A 21,749-nucleotide genomic window follows, 5' to 3' on the forward strand; every position below is an offset into this window, starting at 1 on the left:
AACCCAGATTAGCCATGAAATGAGAGGAAAGCAGTCCTCTACAGTCGTCCCAGCAGTGACAAGGAACCAGTGGTGGCAGCCAACTGCTGAGACCCTTAAAGAAGCAGGAGCACAAGAACTTGTAGGGCCCAGATTCTCACTGCAATCACCACACGGCTGCACCCTGGGACACTCTTGCGGGTGCTGGCCCACAATTTACCATATGTACATACTCTAGCACGAGGAGCCCCTTTTGTATTGATACTGGTCCAGTAAATTAAACAGAAGAGCCTGCATTCCCTCCCTCATTATATGTGGCCTAAAAAATTGGTACCATGTAAATTGACACTATGTTATGGCATTTATGCTTCCAACCTCACATGACAAATGTTAGGGAGAATTCTCAATTCTGTGTTAATTCCCTTCTACCTTAGAGACTCCCAGCTCTTTTGCTGGACTTTAGGACTTTAAATGTTCATCCTGGAGAGAGTGAGACCCTTTTCCCACTGTCTCATGTATTTTTCTTTGATTTGAACCCTGTGTTCCTTTTGGTTTTGGAGTTTGACAAACTCCATAGGCATCATCTTTTTGTATTGTGACACACAGCACCCAAGTGTGAAATTGACTTTACTTACCTTTTTCTGTTAGTAGACCCAGCACACACTACCTTACATAGAGTACTGGAGGGGTTACTTAGTATCCCCTTTGTCTACCTTCTCATGTAACATTTCTATGTTACCCTTTCTAAAATTAATGGCTGGTGGCAGTGGTTTAATTTTTCCTTCCAGTCTGCGTTTTTACCACAGACTGCATTTGCAGCTGCATTATTGCACCCATGGTTGCCCATTTTGTCAAAATGACCCCTGTCTTTTTTTTCCACATTTCTTGTTGGAAAGGTCCTTCTTCAGATTTACTCTGCTCGCCAAACCTGGTTTGGTCCCTTTGTTCGTTTTGTCCTTGGCAGGATTCACTAGTGAAGCCCGCCTCTGTCTCCAGCGTGTCTGGCAAGGCAGGAAGCAAGGGAGGTTCCTGAAAACTCCCTGTTCTTAGTCTCCTTGGTTGCAGAAAAGTGATTGGACAGGCTGGTTGTCCTTGAGTGTGAGTGACAGCTAGGCTGCGAATGAATGGGAGAGACTTGCATAAAAGGTTAGGTATTTTGCAACGAAGGCAAAGTCAACCACTGAACGAAGGAACAGAAGAAGAAACTGGAATAAAAGCTTGCTGCACCCTCCTGGACCGTTGGCTTGCCCGGTGAAGCACTGAAAGGAGGACTTCTGGTGGTTGTGTCCGTTTTGAGTGTAGACAGTGTTGTCTATTATTTATAATAGCTTAATGCTGGCAACTGGGACGGTGCAGATGGATTTGATGGATGTGTCGGTGGTGGTAGGAGGCAGTTACTAGATGGATTGGTGACAGTTGGGTTAGTGATGTTAATAGTTGAGTGCAGTGCTGAGCACAATTATAATGGTAGTGATGACTCCACATTTACATGTTTTGTATTATTTATAGGAACATGCAAAGGCAATTACACTGCTAAGAATGGAATCATGAATGGAACTGTTACATCACCAAACTATCCAAATCAGTATCCACAATCAACATCCTGCACATGGAACATCATTGCACCACCAGGATACAAGGTGAGGACAGCTTAGTATGAGGGCATTAGGGCTAACCAACAAATTCCATGCTAGTATCCTGTCATTTATCAGCTTTGTAGGGTAATCCTTTTTTAACATTAGCACTCATATAGCTTCTTATGTACCCTCTTTGTTTTAAAGTGGTTATATGTTTCACCAGAAAAACATCTCAACTTTGTTTATCTCCAGGCGAGGTTTCTAGACAGATCTAGGAAAGTCTCATCGAAAAAGCTTCTCCCCTGTTCCTCTAAAACCATCAAGGACCACATTGACACCCTGGCACCTGCTTTGGATGACTTCTGCAACCACTCCTTCACCACGGGAGTCTTCCCTTCCCCGCCCTGAAGCACTCCCTTGTGCACCCTCTTCTTAAGAAACCCGCAGCCGGCCCCTCCTGCCATGCTAACTACCGCCCAATCTCCATCACTCCATTCCTGGGCAAACTCCTGGAAAAGCTGGCCACCTCTGAGCTTATTCTTCACACTGAATCTGTTGGTTGTCTCCATGACCATCAGTCTGGCTTCAGAGGAGCCAGAAGCAGGTAAACTGCTCTCCTGAACATCCGTGAAGACCTGCTCTCCAACCTTCACTCCAATACCCCCTGTGTCCTCATCTTACTTGATCTCTCTTCTGCCTTTGACATGGTCAACCATGCCATCCTGCTCAACCGTCTCTGTGATAACCTGGGTATCACTGATCAGGCCCTGGCTTGACTGACCTCTTTCCTCTCCTCTCCGATCTCCCTCCCAGGTCCAACTTGGGTCCTTCCTCTCCTCAATCTCTATCTCTACTTGTGATGTTCACAAAGGGTCTAATCTCTCTCCCTGGCTGTTCAACCAATACCTGGCACTTCTTTCCCACCGCATTGCCGCTCTCTGCCTCAACTTTCAGTGCTATGCGAACAACACTCAGATTATTTGCAGGCTCCCTTCCGCCACCTCTTCTCCTTCTCTCATCTCTGACTGTCTGTCCGCTATCCAGGAGTGGTGCGCTGCCAATGATCTCTCCCTTAATGCCAGTAAGACTGAGATTTTCCTCATTGGCACACCTGATCCCTCCTTTCCTGTCATGCTTTGGCTGGCCTTTCTTGGCCCTCTTTCTTCTCCCACCTGTGAGGCTAAAAACATTGGGGTCATCTTCGACTCCACTCTCTCCTTCTCTCCTCACATCTCTGATGTCTCTAAGAAGTGACACTACCAGCTGCACCTCCTCTGAGGCATTCTTCCGGCATTCTTCCTTTCCTCGCCTCCCCCAGAAGCTCATTGTCCCCCGAAATCTGGTTCTCTCTAGGCTGGACTACTGCAACAGCCTCTTTCTAAATCTGCCTGCTTTTACCCTCTGCCCTCTGCAACTCATCCAACACAGGACTGTGAGACTTGTCCTTGGCCTCAACCCCAGGGATTGTATCTCTCCAGGACTGAAATGTCTGCAATGGCTCCCAGTGGCTACGAGGACTAAGTTCAAAATTATCTGCATTGTCCACAAGGCCTTCTGGGGCCTCAATACCTCCAACTCTCTCTTCCTTCTCGAGCTCTTCGCTCATCCGCCTCCAACTCCCTCCCCTAACAAGTTGGTGGTAGATCTCTTTCTTCGGCTGGGCCCCCCTCTGGAATAGCCTACCTGCCTCCCAGAAACTTGAGGAGAGCCATCTCCGGAAGCACCTCAAGACCTTCCTTTGCTTCTGCTTTCTCTCCTCCTCTGCCCTGCTGAACTCCTGACTGAAATTGCCCTGGTCACCTCGCTACCCTCTGATCTCGTGCCCAGGTCTCCTCCCCCACCAGCTGCACACCTGCACTTCCTCCCGGGCAACCCCCGCACTTGGGGGCTGTTTCTGTATCCCTACAGTCCCCATCAGCTCTTGACACTTGATGTCTGCACTTGCTCGTGCACTTGCCAATAGCTGGCTGCACTTCTACCTTCTGTTTTTATGTATTCTATTTATTATTTTACTGTTGATCCTATGTACAGCACTGCCCACTCCCCCTACCCGCACTTTCCCTTTCCCCGTTCCCCTGCACCTGCACGATCTCAATGTCACCTGGCCTAGTAAGATCGTTGTCTCTGTCTTCCCTCCGTTCCCCCTCCCTTGCCTCGTTGCCCTTTGAAACACTTGTGTATAGACCCATTATAAATGCCATATCATATGATATGTCATATCATATTCTCTTATTAATGCTATTAAATGTCTCTCTCCATAGCCTCCTTTGTTAACCTGGTATCCCCCCCCTACTTACTAATTGTATAAAACAATGGTGATAAATCTACATGTTTTTCAAAGGGCTCAGAAAACAATGGGGAGAAGAATAGAGATGTAGAGCAAGTTTGTGTGATTGGAAATTATATTGATTAGTCAGAATCACGAAGGGACATGTATCTTGAATGGCAAAAGGTTTATTGAATAACAGCCCTGCATCATAGCTGATGCCAGATGCTTAATCATTGGCCTTTGCTTGCAACCATCTACTGGAGAATATCTCCATTCACATACTGTTAGTGCATGGGTTTTACCAGAGTTCTACACCTTGATTCCCTGTCTCTAACTCTAACATTCGATTCCTCTGATGCATGTACCAGATTGCCAAATGTGGATAATCAATGTCATGTTGATCAGCTATCTGATAACAGCCAAATGGATAGATACCGGACTCCTCTCATACATAGACTTACTACACCCCACTATCACAGCTCCATCTGTAAGGAAGCCAGGTAACGATAAATATATGAATGTGCATGATTGAACTTGGGAAGGTGGGCTGGACCAGGCATTCTGCACAGAGATAAGGAATGAACCCATCATACGTGAGTAGCTGATCCTTCTCTTAAATGTACACTGACTCCCCAAAGAAGGTTATTTGTTATTTTAAACCCCTTTCACTTAGATCTGCAAAACACTTTACAGCCCCCCCAACTCCCTGGTATCCCAAAGACATATCTGAGTGCAAAGATTAAAAACATGAAGTTCAAATCTGCTTTTTGAACATCGGTACTCAATAATACCTTCTATGCAGAAGGTTATGGTGCATGTTTATGAATTTCCCCAAATATTTCTTGGATTTTGTGTGAATACTACTGAAATGTAATTAGAATTCCAATTAGAAAACTATGCTTAGTCTTCTGTCTCAATTATGTCTCAATTATGAGCTTGGCTTTACTATAGAAGCAATGCAGTGCCCTGTTAATTGGCCATTGGACTCTGGAAAGGTTGACTTTATCCACCTGCCCCATATATAACTGGGGGCTATTGACCCACTGTAAAGTAGCTCTATGTGTAACATCCAGGCCATAGCTATGTATCTGGGTAGGGCTGACTCAACCTCACATCATTCGCAAATGGGTAAAACAAGTACAGAAGGTTGGTTAATGTCAACTTATTGTATTAAAGCCAAGGGCTCAAGGGGCAGATCAGTTTTTAGGGATCCCGTATTAATGAATATGGTTGTTGTTATTATTATTATTATTATTATTATTATTATTATTATTATTATTATTATTATTAATAATATTATTATTATTATCATCATCATTATTATATCTGTAATGTTTGATGACATGCAAGGCTCTCATTAGTAAGCACTGAGAGAGCCTTTAGTTTTAACCACTTCATCTAAATGGGTAGAGACAATGTACATTTCGAATGCACTAAATAAACTGTTTGCATAACACATGAGGCAGTGGATGATACATAAAAAGTATTGTGAGGGCTAAAGACTGAGAACAGAAAGTGGGAACAACACAGACGAATGTTGAGTATGCATACAGAAAATACATTATTTACATTGAGACACAAAAGTGGGGACTGGGCTGTGGATTGTTGTTGGGGGCAATCGTGATGCTATTGTATCCTGCTAGTATGGCAGCCTTGACGCTTGTCACAGTTGGAATGTTCTTAATTCATGGGGGTTGGTTCTTCCTATGGTAGAGAGCAAGGTGGGTAAAAGAGCAAAAACATAAGACATGAAAGGTTTTGTGGAAGACTGATAGGTTGCCGAGGGCTAAGGAGTGAAGAGTGGGAGAGAAGACAGAAATAGAATCAGCCAATATGGAGGGTGAGGGCAGCCCATGGATAGATTTGAAAAAAAAGTAGCAGGGGATTGTAAAGGGAACAATAGTGCATAGGTTAATAATCCAACTAAAAGGACAGGAGCAGTGAAGGCTGTCAATTATTTATATTACTTAGTTGGAAAAGGCAAAGACACGGATATGGAGTCCAGTAAGGGACTGCATAAGTAGTCAAGCCTGCTAAGGACTACAGTGGAGATGAGTGTTTGGGCCTAGTGAAAGGTGAGATGGGAATGGATTTTTCAGACGTTGAGGAGGTGGTCTGGCTGCTGTAGCATATGAGGAATAAGGTATTGGAGTTTAAGGCAACTATCAAAGACAATCCTTAAGTTGCATGTAATGGTGGCTGGGTTAAGGAGATCACAGTGGAACAAAATGGGGAAAGGGAAATGATGTGAGGCATTGGAGGAGTGAAGAAAGATCACTTCAGTTTTAGGGGAGCTGAGCAATATGCCTTGCAACGCCATCCAATGGAAAATATCAGAAAGGCAGTCGGTGATGCAAGAGGACAACACATGGTTGAAGAAGAAGGTGAGGAAGAAGATTTGAGGATAATTGACAAATTCTGTAGATGATAAGGAAAGCAAAAGGAGAAGATGAGTTTGTAAATGGGTAGCTTGTGTAATGTGTGAAGAGACATTGGTCAAGGACAGATGTTTACAGGATCCATATCCTGTGATGGGATTTGGGAAATATGAGGTCCCAGTGCTTGAGGAGTTGGAGAAGGAGTAATCTGCTAGGTGGCAGGCAATCCAATCCAGGACTGTGGTCTGGAAGCCAAGGTATGACTGATTCTAAAGTGAAGGAGATGAGCAACAGTGTCAAAGAGGGATGGTAGATCAAGAAGAATGTGTGGCAGTGGCTGGCGTTAGCATACAGGTTCAAGGCATGAGTGAGAGCTGCTTTCTGAATAATGTCAGCTGTGGATTTCAGATTGGAGATGGTCGCTCAGTTCGATATCCTCAAGGTAATCAGTGATATGGTTGAACACTTCACATTCTAGGACTTTCCATTAGTGGGTAATAGGTGATACAGTTTATTAGTTGGCATGATTGTTAGGGACCGTGGTAGATTTAGTTATGATGGGTATACTTGTTGCCAAGCATGTTGTGAATATTGCATAATAGGGTTATGGGTTAAATAATGAGGATAGGTAAGGACAGAACAGGCATGTCAGGATAGGTGTCCCAGTTCCTGGTGATGCTTCAAAATGCTCAGGAAAGGGTGATTAAGCAAACTGACGGACAGGTCCTAGTAACTCCTGGAGGGTCAGGCGAGAGGGTGAAGGTGGCCAGTTTGGCAAGAAGGCAGGAAAAGAGAGGGGTTAGTCTGGGTATCACCTATCCTGAAAATATCTGAAGGAAGTAACTGACCAAGTTGTCTGCTGAGAGTGAGGAGGAAAATCAACATAGTCAAGTGGGCAAACATGGACCTGAGGAACATAGAAAGCAAGCGAGGGTGGAAGCAAAGAGAGAAGATACAATCAGTGGAATAGGTGTACTCAGCAGATCCCAGGGCAGTACAATGAGTACAAAAGTATACCTTGTAGGGAGCCACAAGAGAAGGACAGTGGTTGCTTCTTAGGATGCATGATTGTCCTCAACTGTTGGATGGCTGGGAGGACCAGGTTTGGGGAGGTGAGTGAAAGCTATTGAAGTGGCAAGTTGCGTAGCAGTGTTTAAAGGGAGATGCTAGTGCTGAACCTCACTCTAGGTAGCCCTAATGAAGTCAGAGTAAAATGAGGAAAGAGTTGATATGGAAGACCTGATATGGTCATGGGCCAAAGAGCAAGGCTTGGATTTATCTTTGCGTGGATGCAAGTGGAGGAAGAGGTGGGAGTTCAAGGAGTGGATGCAGGGAGAGTGATCAATTGAGGTGGCAAATTGGTTGAAGGCTCAGGAGAGGAAGGCAGGGTCCAGTGAGTTGCAAGTTCTATGTGGAAACATTCTATGATGGCAGATTCAGGGTCCAAATACAAAGTGATTAGTGCAGACACATTTCAAAAACGTGTGCACAATTTAACAGAACTAAATGAGCCTTATATATGTCGGAAGGGTTATGGAGAATGCTGATAAAGATTTTGGTCTCTAAAAAAGTATAAATTAAATCTAAAGTAATGTGGGACTTCTCTGGGGCTTATAGATTTCGATAAATGCCTTTTGGTTTGGTATCAACCCTTGCTATTTTTAAAAATGATGGAATTTTTGTTTGGTGAGATGTTAAATGGTAGGTGTTTTTAAATTGATATTCTGATCTTCACGGCTGACCCTTACCATCACACTTGTCCTCATCACATCACACTTGTCCTCATCGGAAGCCCTTAAGTGCAGCGGTAACACTATTACCACAGCATTGAAGGGTCTGCTCAATCACGAATCTGGCAGCATTTACCCCCAGCTGTGATGCACCAACTTAACGCCCATTTTCGGGGGCACAATTAGCGCGGCACTTTTAGCGTGCGCTAATTGCTCCCAAAAATGGCCCATTGGGTCCAATGGTCCCAATGGCGAATGGGGAATACCCATTACTGCCCAACCCTTGATCCAGCGCTAATAGCACCAGATGGGGTGTTGGTAACGCTATTAGCCTAGGCAGTATCCCGGCAGTAATATCGCCGGGATACCACCCAACTCGTGATGAGACCCAATATATGTATGAAGGAAGTGCTCAGAATAACCAAGCGTGCAGGGCTTGCATTGAAGGAAGATAAGAATAGATTTAAAGTACTAGCAGTATCATATTTGGGACATATTATAAATGGCCATGGTATAAGGAAGAAAACAAGTTTGGTTGATGCTGTATTAGGAACACCAGCTCCTCATGATAAAGGTGCGCTTAGGGCATTTCTGGGTCTTGCAAATATTAATCCAAACTTGTGGAGCATTTTGAGATTGTAAGTGCTCCTTTAAGAAAGCTGTTAAGGAAGAATGGCCTTTTTGATTGGACACAAACACATAAAGGTGCATTTGAGCAGATTAAAAGATGGTGTGCGGAGACTGGCGGCCATTACAGGACAGCGCTAAGGTGGTCGGGCACGGTGCGGCTCACTGAAGGGGCTACACAGTGGTGTTATACCTGCCTCCTTGTCGGTGCCTTCTTCTGCTTTCTACCCACAACTCCTCACAACACATCCTCTGCGAATGCACTATTCTGTAACCAACGGCAACACAGCTTGTGATGTTATAATATGGATTAGAGCCATCCATATGAGCACATAGATTGAAACTATCTCATGTGTGGACAAATTAAAGAGTAGACACGTTACTTTTTAGGAACTTTAGTGCTGAGGCTACAAAAGGATACAAGCATCTCCCCCATTGCAAGAACATATCCTAAAAGGCTGTGTTCAAATGAGAGAGCGAGGGGCTCTCTGACACTGCCTCACTGCCATTCTATTGACTTATTCCACAACAAAGTTTCAATTTAGCCCACCGTTCCAACTTCACTTGATGATTTCCACCATGTGGTTGGAAAGCACAGGACATTCAGGGCCTATTTGTCCTCCTCATAAATTTGTATGTATTTAGTCTGTCTTGGTCGTGGGTGCAGGAGCAATGTGGGAACTCCTAAGAATAAAGGAAAATAACTTGAGGACCCCCTTAAAGGTGCTCAGAGAAGGCATTCCAGAGCTGCAGTTCCAGTGTGAGGGAAAACGATCTGACGGGAGAGTTGTCACGGGTGTGCTTGGGTGATCAGTCAGAATTGGGATTGTGAGTGGAAGGGGCAAGCTAATATGTGAGCTGATATGATTTGAGAACTAAGGAGGGATAGGATTTATTAAGTGGAGTGAGGGCCTTGTTGCACACCATGAACCAGCCTGGCCATTCAGTGAAGAGGGGATCTTAACATGTCAAAGAGGGTTTGAGTGGCAAAGTTTATTATTCATTTTTTGATTGGTTGGAAGTAGAAGTGGTGGACACCCGCAGATGACCATTATTCAAGCTCTGTAAAGAATAGAAGATGAGGAGGGATGGGACTTTGGGAGGTTGAGTAGCAAGTTGCAGGGAGAAGTAATCACCTAGGTGAGTCATGCAGGGCCAGCTCTTCTTCCAAGAACATGTTCCCCCCTGAAGCACTCCCTTGTGCACCCTCTTCTTAAGAAATCCTCTGCCGACCCCTCCTGCCCAGCTAACTATCACCCAATCTCCATAACTCCCTTCCTGGGCATGCTCCAGGAGAAACTGGCCATCTCCCAGCTCAATCTCCACACTGAATCTGTTGGTTGTCTTCATGGCCATCAGTCTGGCTTCAGAGCTGCCAGAAGCACATAAACTTCCCTCCTGAACATCCGTGAAGACCTGCTCTCCAACCTCGACTCTAACACCCCTTGCGTTCTTATCCTGCTTGATCTCTCTTCTGCCTTTGACACTGTCAACCATGCCATCCTGCTCAACCGTCTCCGTGATAACCTGGGTATCACTGGTCAGGCTCTGGCGTGGCTGACTTCTTTCCTCTCCGACCGACCCTCCCAGGTCCAACTTGGGTCATTCCTCTCCAACATCTATTTCTCTTCCTGTGGTGTACCCCAGGGATCTAACCTTTCTCCCTGGCTGTTCAACCAATACCTGGCACTCCTTACCCACTGCATCGCCGCTCTCTGTTCCAACTTTCAGTGCTATGCGGATGATACCCAGCTCATTTTCAGGCTACCCTCAGCCTCCTCCTCCTCCTCTCCTTCCCTCATTTCTGACTGTCTGTCTGCCATCCGGGAATGGTGTGCCGCCAACGACCTCTGCCTTAATGCCAGTAAGACTGAGATTGTACTCATTGGCACACCCACTCCCTCCTTCCCTGCAGCTCTCTGGCCAGCCACTCTTGGCCCTCTTCCCACTCCCACCTGCAAGGCTAAAAACCTCGGGGTCATCTTCGACTCTGCACTCTCCTTCTCCCCTCACATCTCTGACATCTCTAAGAAGTCACACTATCAGCTGCACCTACTTAGAGGTATTCTTCCTTTCGTCTCCTTCCCCCAGAAGCTCACTGTCTTCAGAGCCCTGGTCCTCTCCAAGCAGGACTACTGTAACAGACTCTATCTAAATCTTCCTGTCTCCACTCTCCGCCCTCTGCAACTTATCCTTGGCCTCAAGCCCAGGGATCGTATCTCTCCAGGAATGAAATCTCTGCACTGGCTCCCAGTGGCTGCGAGGATTACATTCAAAACCCTCTGCATTGTACACAAGGCCTTCTGGAGTCTGGGGCTGCAATACCTTCAACTCTTTCTTCCCAAATATCTTCCTTCTAGAGCTCTTTGCTCATCTGCCTCCAACTCCCTCAGGGTCAGTCGCTTCTCCAAGCAACGAGTTGGTGGCAGATCACTCTCTTCGGCAGGGGCCTCTCTCTGGAACAGCCTTCCTGCCTCCCTGAAAATTCAGGAGAACCATCTCCGTTTCCGGAAACACCTCAAAACCTTCCTCTTTGCTTCTGCTTTCTCTCCTCCCCACCCTTGCTGAATTCCTGACTGAAATTGCAATGGTTTCCTGGCCAGCCTTTTTCTGATCTCTGGCCCAGGCCCCGTCAACTGCCCACCTGCACTGCCTCCCTGGCAACCCCTGCACTTGGGGACCTTTTTTTTCTTTATCCTTCAGTCCCCCTTCCAGCACTTATGTCTGCACTTCCTTGCACTTGCCACCAGATGGCTGTTTCATATGTTTTATTTATCTTATCTATTCCACTTCCCATGTACTGCACTTTCCCCTCTCCCTTCCCCCCGCACACTCTTCCTTCCCCCCTTCCCATGCACTTGCACGATCTGAATGACACCTGGCCTAGTAGTATCGTTGTCTGTCCTCCCTTTGTTCCCCCCTTGCCTCGTCGCGCCTTGAAACACTTGTGTATAGGCGCGTTATAAATGCCATATCATATCATATTTTCTTTCCTCCATCCTTTGGAATGCAAAAGCCTATGAATCCCCTTGTCCGACCTGAGCACACTATAAGCTAATGACTGTAGACATGGCTCAAAAAAATAATTCCCATTTGTTTTCAGGCACTCGCTGGCTGCCACAGAGGGAGCGTAATAGCACTCATTCAGATTTAACTGTGTGGCACATCTAAAGAAAAGACAACTGGTGTACACATATGCACACACATAAACACATATGAAGGTAATTCCGAGACAGTAAGGAAAGCACAATAGGTAAAGTACTAACTGCTGAGAACTCTGCACCATATGCAAGTCACAGATTGCATTCTGGCAGGGTCACCTCTTCCTTTTATCTTTCCCGGGTCCATTAAATGATTAACTTTGAGTGGTTTAACAGTAAAACATCGTCACACATTTAAGTCACAATAGACCTTCTCTAAACCAACAAGAATGCACAGAATTCAGCCAATAACTATTCTTATAGTGTGTACTTGGAACATTCAGATCTCAGAAACAATCAGTGGAACATCAGAACACATTTCCATGCATCCAACAAGCATCCATGCAATTTCCCAGCAATAATTCACGAGGATGCTCCCACTCTGATGGTATAGATCTTTCCATACAAGGCAACATCAAATATAATGTTACAAAGTGAAAGGTAAACCAGACGCATGTTTTTCACTGTGTTATAGAACAATGGAATGCTTTTTCTGTACATCTATTATAAATTCACGTTAAAATCGGGCCAATTAATCCAATCATCCAATGTTACCTTATACAAATAATAGTTGTATCCATTATCTTACTTTATGAAGCATTGTAAACACTAAGACCCTTAAATCGATGGGGGGGGGGTCATTAACTCTTGGGATAATGAGCATTGCCCAACTTATGGCACATGGCAAATAACTGTTATCCTTCAATAATTCCCCCTTCTCTCTGTGTGTAAGGTCATAGTATGTGTTTTACTGCATAGGATCCAGTGCGTTGAATGTTTGACCATTTTACCACAAAGCAATATTCCACATAGCCTCCTATAGCCATCTTCTTAAATGATAATGATTATACTTCTCACTTCATTCTGTACTCTAGCTGATGACAATGTGCTCACCATTCACTTTCATTAACTGTGCATAGCCTACTGGAACTCGGTTTCAATCAGGACTGCTTCAGTTCTCCTGCAGTTTAGGATGTTACTCATGACCCTGCCCTTCAGGTAATACCTAGGTGTCACTTGGGGCCTGCTACTCCAAGGTATTATTGTTATCTACAGAAATCATATTTGGGGGGACACATAGGCGATCAAAGGAAAATGTAGGGGGGGGCAACTGCAATGGGCAATGATACACCTGTGTTTCTGTTTATACTCTTAACATTTATAGATATGAAAATGATATATATATCATAGATGCAAAAACAGTGCTTGATACATGATTTTTTCCCTGCCATTTCTAAACTTGAAAAAGACTGAAGATGTTTTTTTGGGAAATTGCCTATGCCTACTATTTCCCCCAAAACGTATTCACTGTACTTTTATGATTAAGGACGACCTCAGTAGCGTTCTACATTTTTTGTAGTCTTGCTTCAGCACCGTTATATAGAATAGGATTAACAGACATAGGCAGAGGCACAGGAAGCAGAATTATATCTTCACAGATAGTGATGTAAAAAAAAGACTGGTTAAGGTTATGAATGGACTGGAAATGACCTGATAGGGCCATCATGCAGCCTGCTGGGAAACCCTAAGAAGTAATGGTGTGTAGACATGAAATACCCATATATTCAGGACTTTCACAAATACAGTTCAAATTGACATTGTGATACTGAAATAATTATGAGACAAAAAACCAGGACGCGACATTGTGATACTGAAATAATTATGAGACAAAAAACCAGGACGGGATGACTGGTTAAAGCATGGCACAAGAGAATATGAGAGCAATGCAGTGTATATTGCCATGGATAGTATTTTGGGTGATGCAGTGATTCTTCTGTTTAATGAGGAAACAATGCCGTGCACAGAGAGCAGGCGTGACGTAGGTGTATCTTTTTAGTCAGAGGAGCAGACTGGCACTGTGTTTCAGACTCTTTGTAGTCTTTTGAGTAGATGTTTCGGGAGTCCAAAGTAGAGGCTGGTGGCATACCCGAATGTTGACAAGTAAGATAACTGTCATGGTCCTAATCGTGAAGGACAGGTAGGATATGATGCATGTTATATTAGGGGACTTGGGAAAAACCTCCTGTGATGGCTTTAACACATTATTCCAGTATTAGGTTGATATCCATCAAGAATCTGAGAATTCAGACCATTGTCGTGGGCAGGGGCCAGGCATCTATTGCTTTGGTTCGGGATTGGGGATTGGTGTGGAATTTGGTGTTTTTGTGCTGCAGATCATAATATCTGTTTTGTTCGCACTGATGGTGAGTCTGTTTGTAGTCATTGAAGAGTCCAAATGTGCAAGAGCTCTCCTGAGTTCCAGTGGGTTCATTGTAGTATCGTTTGTGAGCTTGTAAACAGTTTGCTTGACATCTCAATAGTAAAATCATTTGATGCCTGTGTTGTTAATCAAAAACAGTAGCACGTTCATGCACATGTTAAAGAACTGAGTTGAGAGGCTGGATCTTGGGGGCACTCCAAAGGCCAACTTGCAAGAATGTGAACTGAAAGGGGCCATTTGACTTGCTTCCTCTTGGTCGGAAATGAGAGCAGTCCCTTCACTCCAATATCCAGCTTTGTTAGACGGATTACATGGCTGATTGTGTTGAAGGTGGTGGAAATGTCAATAGAGATGAATGCGCTGTGTGAGATGGTGTCCTTGTTGTTTTTTAGGATGTCCCATATCGAGCTCAGAGTAGATATTTCAGGAATCTCTACAAAGGAGAAAAGGGAAAAATAGACAATGAAATGTTTGATGGAAAACTTTGAGTTTGCCTCTAAAGAAGAAAAATAACATGTCTTTTTTGGGATTAACTTTTTTGTTCATAAAGCTAGCAAATATTTTGCTCAGAATTCATGTAGGCATGTTAGAGACTAATGATGACAAAGGTGTTTTTTTAACTGAAGAATTTAAGATCGAAATTGTGAACTCACAAACCTGTTAATTGCAATTTCCTTAGCAGTATGTGACATGATGTATGTCCAAATAGTGTCCGTTGTTGGATGTCTTCTGAAATGTTTTGGATGAACTGACATGTTCTAATCTCTTGCCCCACTCCACACAGATATTGTTGAATTTGGTTTCCATTCTGTTCAAACCACAAAACAATTGCACGCGCGACTCTCTCAGGATTTACGATGACACAAAACCATCTTCTGCTCTTTTGGGCACGTATTGCACTCCATCTCCGGACACAATTGTCTCTTATGGGAGCATGCTGCGACTGGAGTTCCGCAGTGATCGCTTCGCGGATAACAGTGGCTTCTTAGTGGAATACACATTTTGTAAGTACATCCATACTGTTAATATACAATTTGCGATATGAAGCACTTCAAAATAGAACTAATGATTGTTATCCATTTTTTCCTAAATCATTTAATGGTCATCACTAATAGTCTGAGTCCTATTCCTCCTCATCCCAATCCTTATCTGTGACACTCCCTCAAGGCAGGTGTCTTGTTGCTTACTAAAAGTTAACGTTCATATTAACTCCTAAGACTAATCGGTTGGAATAAATTGTAAACAGGGGTATTACAGAGGGTATTGTTTGAAAATGCTATTAGCAGATATTGTGTCTAGGTAACCCGCATTCATCCCATGTATAACCTAAATACTTAAATATGGTTTTATTCAAATATTTAACTTGAAAGCTAGCACAACACAGACTCCAGAAGTATCTGTTAAAATGTAATATTAATTGCAATTAGTACCTCATATCCACCAATATCTTAGACCATGGAGAGAGAGTGGGAATCAGTACTGGGACAAGGAAGAGTAGGGCTTTGAGTTATGATGATTATGCTGTATAAGAGTATGATATAATATGATATTTTATTTGTATCGAGCTCGTACACAAGAGTAAGTAATCTAAGTATTATTGTAATCTAAGTATTATTTCTCTGTCCCTCTTATTCATCATTGTCTTTCCCTTTGACGATATAAAAAGCAATAACATAAATGTTAGTTGAAACAAAATAACTATGACGGAGACCAGCATTAAAGCAAATCGGTTTAAAGTTTCTTAAAACAATAACACACATCAGAGAAAAACAGAGTCAAGACTGTGGCCTGGAAGGATGGCGCTGTGCCAATCACAGGTAATTTATAATGTGACTTAAATGGAGATGCACAAATGGCTTCCCTACAAACATCCAAAATAGACGTAAACTAATTATACCGCATGTTACTTGAGGGTTGTCTGTGTACGCTTTATGGGATTGGGACTTTTTCAATTTCATAGTCCGTAGCGTAAGAGCCCCTAGGTTTGGTACTCAAGATCTTCACCTACACCAGGTTTTCATGATAACAAATGACATGTCTGGTATGGCTCGGAGTGGGAAAGTTCCCTTTGGTGTCTCCCAGCACTCATTCTGCACACAGACAATTCCTGGCTCGGACATCTCCATCAGCAGACATGGTTTTACCAGAAGTCCCCAGTCTGTCAGCAGGAGGGAATCCAATATGATTATCAGGATATCAACCCCAGAAACTCCTAGGAACTCTTGAGCACACCTCAAGGTCATCACTCATTGAGAACATTACTTAACGTAATACCACTACCCCACAATGGTGGCCTCCATAAAAGTTATGCTGTGCAATAAGAATTGATTGTACAATTTATGCAGAAAGATATTGGGCCGCACCATACATTTGTCAGTATTTAATTGGTAATTTGTGGTATTAATGGCCAGGAGTCCAGCAGTTTCTCCTGGTTTATTCTGGCCTTCACCCATTGACCCAAGTGGGGAACCTCATCTAGAGTCGGGTTATTTGGCAGGTATAAAGTATACAATTATGGATGGGTATGTATCAACTAGGTGGATGTATCACAACAAGGAGTTCTATGTGACATTTGATAGACAACAAGAGAAAAATCTCCTGTGATGGCAACATATTTCCTGTTGAAATATAGAATGATATCATCAAAGGCCTGTGCAGATTACAGAAAGACTTATATAAAATACATTTGCAGATAGGAAGTCAGTGTATAGACTTTACAATGGGAGATGCACAATATGGCTTTCACACCTAGCCTTGCACACTAGCCAAGCTGCAACATTATGAACCTTAGGCAATCTCTATCAGAGTTAGTCAAATTAAAATCCTATGTTATGATGAGCGGGCATGGAAGTATTCATGGTACCCATCTTAGAGTGCTGCAGTCTGCACTTGACACTTACTACCATGACCTACATTTATCAAAGATCATTTTGGGACAGTGTCTTACCATCCAATCTCCTTAGTCTAACATGCACTCATAACACCGGTTAGAATTATCCTTGAGGTCATGTCCTAGAGAACAGAGCCAGATATTATCCCCAAAAACATCTAAGTCATTCAAGAAAGAGGGCACAATTCACACCCAATGAATCTCTAATGACCCCAAATAGAAGAATCACTAGAATCAATTGTATCCTCATGTACAATCCCAACACTATGGAAGTGAGGAAAATCATTAACATATTTTGACTATTGGTTCAGTTAAGTCTGCCACACCAACCAACTCCAAGAATGGTTTTAAAATGTTCCAAAATCCTACGTGATTACCTAGTTCATTCGAGTTTAATTTCCAAAAAACTGCAGCGACTAAGATGGGATTTGCACCCACTCATGGGGCACTACCCCTGTGGGAACTTTACTTCATGCAAGTTTACTTCTTTTAAAATAGGACAACAAGATTTCCCAGTTAGGCACTTCCCAAAGTGTAAGACCACTCAAGTGGTCTATTGCCTCCAATGCCCCTACAGACTTAGATATGTAGGCCAAACTAATCGTGCTGCCAACATCCATATCGGGGAGCACAGGTCATGCATCAGATACAAATACCTTACAGCACCCATGGTGTCGCACTATGGGAAATTTCAGCATACACCATATTACATTTTGTGGTGGACTTCAGAGGTCATCAAAGGGACAAACAACATACAGAGATCCCTTTAACATAAAGAACATGGTGGACCCATTGGATGCAAACACACACATCTGGCCTCAATGATCATCTTCCACTATTTTAACTCTCCCGGCAGTCTTCCTATTCTAGAGCACAACCAATATCGGCACCTCAACTTCACAGCATGACGGTTTTCACCTTCTAACAAGATCTCAGGATGTAAGACACATAACTTCTACTTCCCTGCAAAGGACCCCACTTTTAAGGCCTTGTTTAGAAGTTAGGGCATTCTCAGACAAAAATGTTTTAAACAGCTACACGTGTGCATCTATTTTCAAAACCTTAGTGATTGCCGTGGGTCTTTTTTCCATTTCTAGCACTCTCTTCACACCCACGCACTCTCATTGATAACGATTGATAGAGATGCGTCACTATTATTGTGACGTCCTCACGTGCACAGCTCCCGCTACATAGCAGGAAAGAGCAGCACTCTACCACTGCTACCAGCGATACCCTAGTCCTGACAAAGGCGGCTTAACCGATTTTTCACTGACACGTCCATGTATAATACAGCCACAAGTAGGAATAAGCTAAAGGTGGACGTTGACCCTCCATAAAAATCTGGCATCATTTGAGCACATCAAAAATGAGCAGCACTTTTGTGTTATTTGTTCTAACAAGGGCATGTGGTACTCGATGCAATGTATTCTTTTTCGGAAATGATTACAGCAATGCTCTGAATGTATCTTCAATGGAAATCCATGTTTTCTTAATTGAAATGATGACACTTCTGTTTTGAATGTATCCTCACGAAATTAATGATGTTTCAATTAATTTGAAGCGTTTTTCAATCAATTTGAAGTGTCCTCTAATTCATTTATCTATTTATTTATTTTTTTTTAACCCGGACCCCTCTAATTTATTTTTGAATTTCAAGCAAATGAAGAATAACAATATATTCGATATCAAACTTTCATTCTGTTTCAGGTCTGCTTTTTTCATTATCATTAATTGATATCGTGAAGAATATATGCAAGTAAACATTAAATCATCTCCCTAGGAACGGCCCTTCTTTGTGATTTCATGTCCTAGATAAAACAGAATCAGGGTCACATTTGCATATGAGTAGACCTTGACCCCATAAGAATGTATCAGCAGGACAAGGGGTGGAGGTGTGGAATAAGGGAAGACAGAATGAAGTGGATACTGTTGTAATATGCACGGGCTCGTGCATAGGCACACTGGTGGAATGTTGATGCGTGTTTGGCAACCAACATTCCACAGTGGCCGTTGGAGCTGAGGGAGCTGTGGTCCGCTGCGGGGTCTCACAAATAAAGATACTTATATTCTTATACATTGGAGTGGCGGTGGATTATTACATTGGCGACGAGGATGGGATACGAACCCACGCGTGCAAAGCACAATGGATTAGCAAAAAGCTAGGAAGGAGTTGAATGTTAAGCCTGGGGATGAAGTTTACATTAAGAATCCTAGGATGGTTCACAAGGGTTACAGCTCTTTTATGCCCTCAAAGAGAGTTATCAAGGTGGGAAAGGGGCATGTGCACTTGGAGGATGGCACTGTTTGGAGTAAGAGAAGGGTGGTGGTGAGTGGGTGCAAAAGTATGGATAGGCCAGGTGTGGGATCTAATTTGGAATCGCAAGAAACAGTTCTGGATTATGATCCTGTGGATTCACAAGGAATAAGCATTGAACAAGAAGGGATGGGTCAAATTCCAATTCCTGTTGGTCCAGAGGTAGATGTGGAATGTCAGAATGCTATGGATCAGCAACATGATGAGAGACAACATAGGGGTCGTGTGGGTAGGACCTGTGGTCCTCCCATAAGATTTAGAGATTACATTTGTTAAAAGTACAAGTACATTTAATTGCTCTAATTTTTGGTTTGTATCTAGATGGAAGTTGTATTGATGATAAGTCATGTAATATTTTGTTTATGTTCCATTGTTCGAATTGATATTAACAGTTTTATCCAAGGGAAGAGGATATGTTGTAATATGCACGGGCTCGTGCATAGGCACACTGGTGGAATGTTGATGCGTGTTTGGCAACCAACATTCCACAGGGAGCTGTGATCCGCTGCGGGGTCTCACAAATAAAGATACTTATATTCTTATACATTGGAGTGGCGGTGGATTATTACAGATACCCTGTGGACCTCCACAGGTAGGTAACCGGGAAAAAATAACTGAAAGGGAGAGGCAAGCAGCCTAGGAACAATTCACTCGAAAATAACTAAAACGGACTAGTGCCATGCCCCTGACCCCTACCGCTGTCTGTTTTATGTTGTTGCCAGGAACGAAAATAGCCCTGTTAAGCAACACGTTTAAAGTAGCTTAACCAATTTCATTCGTTAGTAAAGTAAACCTCTGATTTCAGTGCAAAAACAAATGATTGGTTTTCAATATATTTTCTCTAAATGTTGTCTTGTTTATTGAAGCTGGTGTTACTTTTTTGCAGCTGCCTTCACTTGAAACGGAAACCAGAGATGACTACAGAACAAGAAAAACAACTTCAAATGATATCTGCCAAGTTATCAAGGAATGCTGAGAGAAGGAAGACCTATAATGTCTATTTATTTATATATGTATTTATTCATTTTATTGATTTTTCTAACCTAGTTAAGTCATACATCCCTGTCCTATGGGCATAAAAGGTTAAGTATTATATGCATATTTCGACCATCAGGGTTTTAGTGCTAGAAATGTACACATTACAGTCAGAATATACACCAGAAAGAGACGCTAGATTGAACATTTCACTCGTTTAAAGGGGTTGGTGGATAGCGTACAGATTCTGAGAAGGGAGATGGCACACAGATGGCTTTGGAAGGCATGTCTCACAAGCTGGGGAAGGTGGAACAGCACATTGGCACAGAAAGGGAGTAGAACAAAGGTGTTGGGAATGGGCAGCTCACAGGCTCCCTAGACGAATGACACTCTGACTCAAGAGATAGAAAAAAGACACAGGGCCTCATTACAAGGTAGGTGGTAAGGGTTTACCGGTACCAGTATTTTACCGGTACCAATAAACCCTTACCGCCTTACTACGAGGTCCCTTTGGGGGTTGGATAATTTAACGCCTGTTTTTTGCAGGCGTTAAAAACCAACCCGCAAAGGGACCAGGGAGCTAATTACGGTACCGCAATTTGCGGTGCCGTAATTAGCACCTTCCCCATTCCCATTATGCCCTATAGGGCAAAAATGGGAATCGGGAAGGGCAATGAGGGAAGGGGGACTTACCGCCCCACCAACCTTGGAATAGGGCGGTAATTCCCCTTTCCACCAAGGCGGTGCCGGTATTTTACCGGCATGGAACAAGGTGCTAATAGCACCTTAGTCCACCGCCATCCGTGTAATGAGGCCCATAGACTCAAGTGGTGGAGCCAATGCGCATACACAGGAAAGGGAACTGCACAAATGCTCAGAGAGAGAAGAACAGAGCACAGGTTCTGGAAAGGAATAACATGCAGGCTCAATCAAAAGTTTGGCGCACAGGCATCTGAGGGGGAATCTGTGGGCTCAGTAGGGGCATTAGAAGTGTCACACTCTTCTGGCAGGCATTGAAATGTAGCTATTCCAGGTTTCTCCTGGCCTTCAGTTACGCAGAGAAGCAGCCTTTGGCATGCCACAAATTGAAGCTTTCATGATGCACCTGTTTACATGTGTATGCAAAGTCCAGAGAATATTGCCCAGAATGCATGACTGTAGACTTTATGTATACACAGTGAAACACATAAAGGGCTACTATCAAAGTCAGTAAATTGACCATGCCAAAACAGTAACATGAAAAGAGTAATATTCTTTTTGTCTGTAGCTCTTTCATGTCAAATAATTGTTTTATATTAAAGCAAAATGATGAACTACCTACAATTGTATCTTTTTTATGTACTATGTTTATATTCTGTATCATTTTATTTTGGTATATCACAACTATGATATAGCCTTAACGAGAAAACCACTTTAAGTGTTGTATATTTGGTCGACAGAATAAAACATACTGCACAGTAATACAGTTATGACAGACACATTCAATATTAATGGAACGATTCAAGTAGCTGCTATATTAAAGATTTTACCTCCTGGTGATGATGTCGCTAAAACAAATGGTAAGTTAGAAGGATGCTATTGCCTGATTA

The 21,749-nt window shown here is 43.1% G+C and overlaps 1 protein-coding gene across 1 annotated transcript in view; it reads left to right on the forward strand.

Moving 5' to 3' along the window:
- LOC138503512 (astacin-like metalloendopeptidase) overlaps positions 1-21,483 on the forward strand; it is a 65,620-nt gene extending 44,137 nt beyond the window's left edge. Inside the window, exons 11-13 of the mRNA XM_069623305.1 lie at positions 1,489-1,619; positions 14,766-14,985; positions 20,072-21,483. Of these exons, the coding sequence (XP_069479406.1) occupies positions 1,489-1,619; positions 14,766-14,985; positions 20,072-20,085 (365 nt within the window). The 3' untranslated portion in view covers positions 20,086-21,483. The remainder of the gene's footprint in view (positions 1-1,488; positions 1,620-14,765; positions 14,986-20,071) is intronic.
- The last annotated feature ends 266 nt before the right edge of the window (positions 21,484-21,749 follow it).

The sequence above is a fragment of the Ambystoma mexicanum genome, chromosome 11, assembly GCF_040938575.1.
Source record: "Ambystoma mexicanum isolate Mex_15411 chromosome 11, UKY_AmexF1_1, whole genome shotgun sequence".
NCBI classification, from domain to species: domain Eukaryota; kingdom Metazoa; phylum Chordata; class Amphibia; order Caudata; family Ambystomatidae; genus Ambystoma; species Ambystoma mexicanum.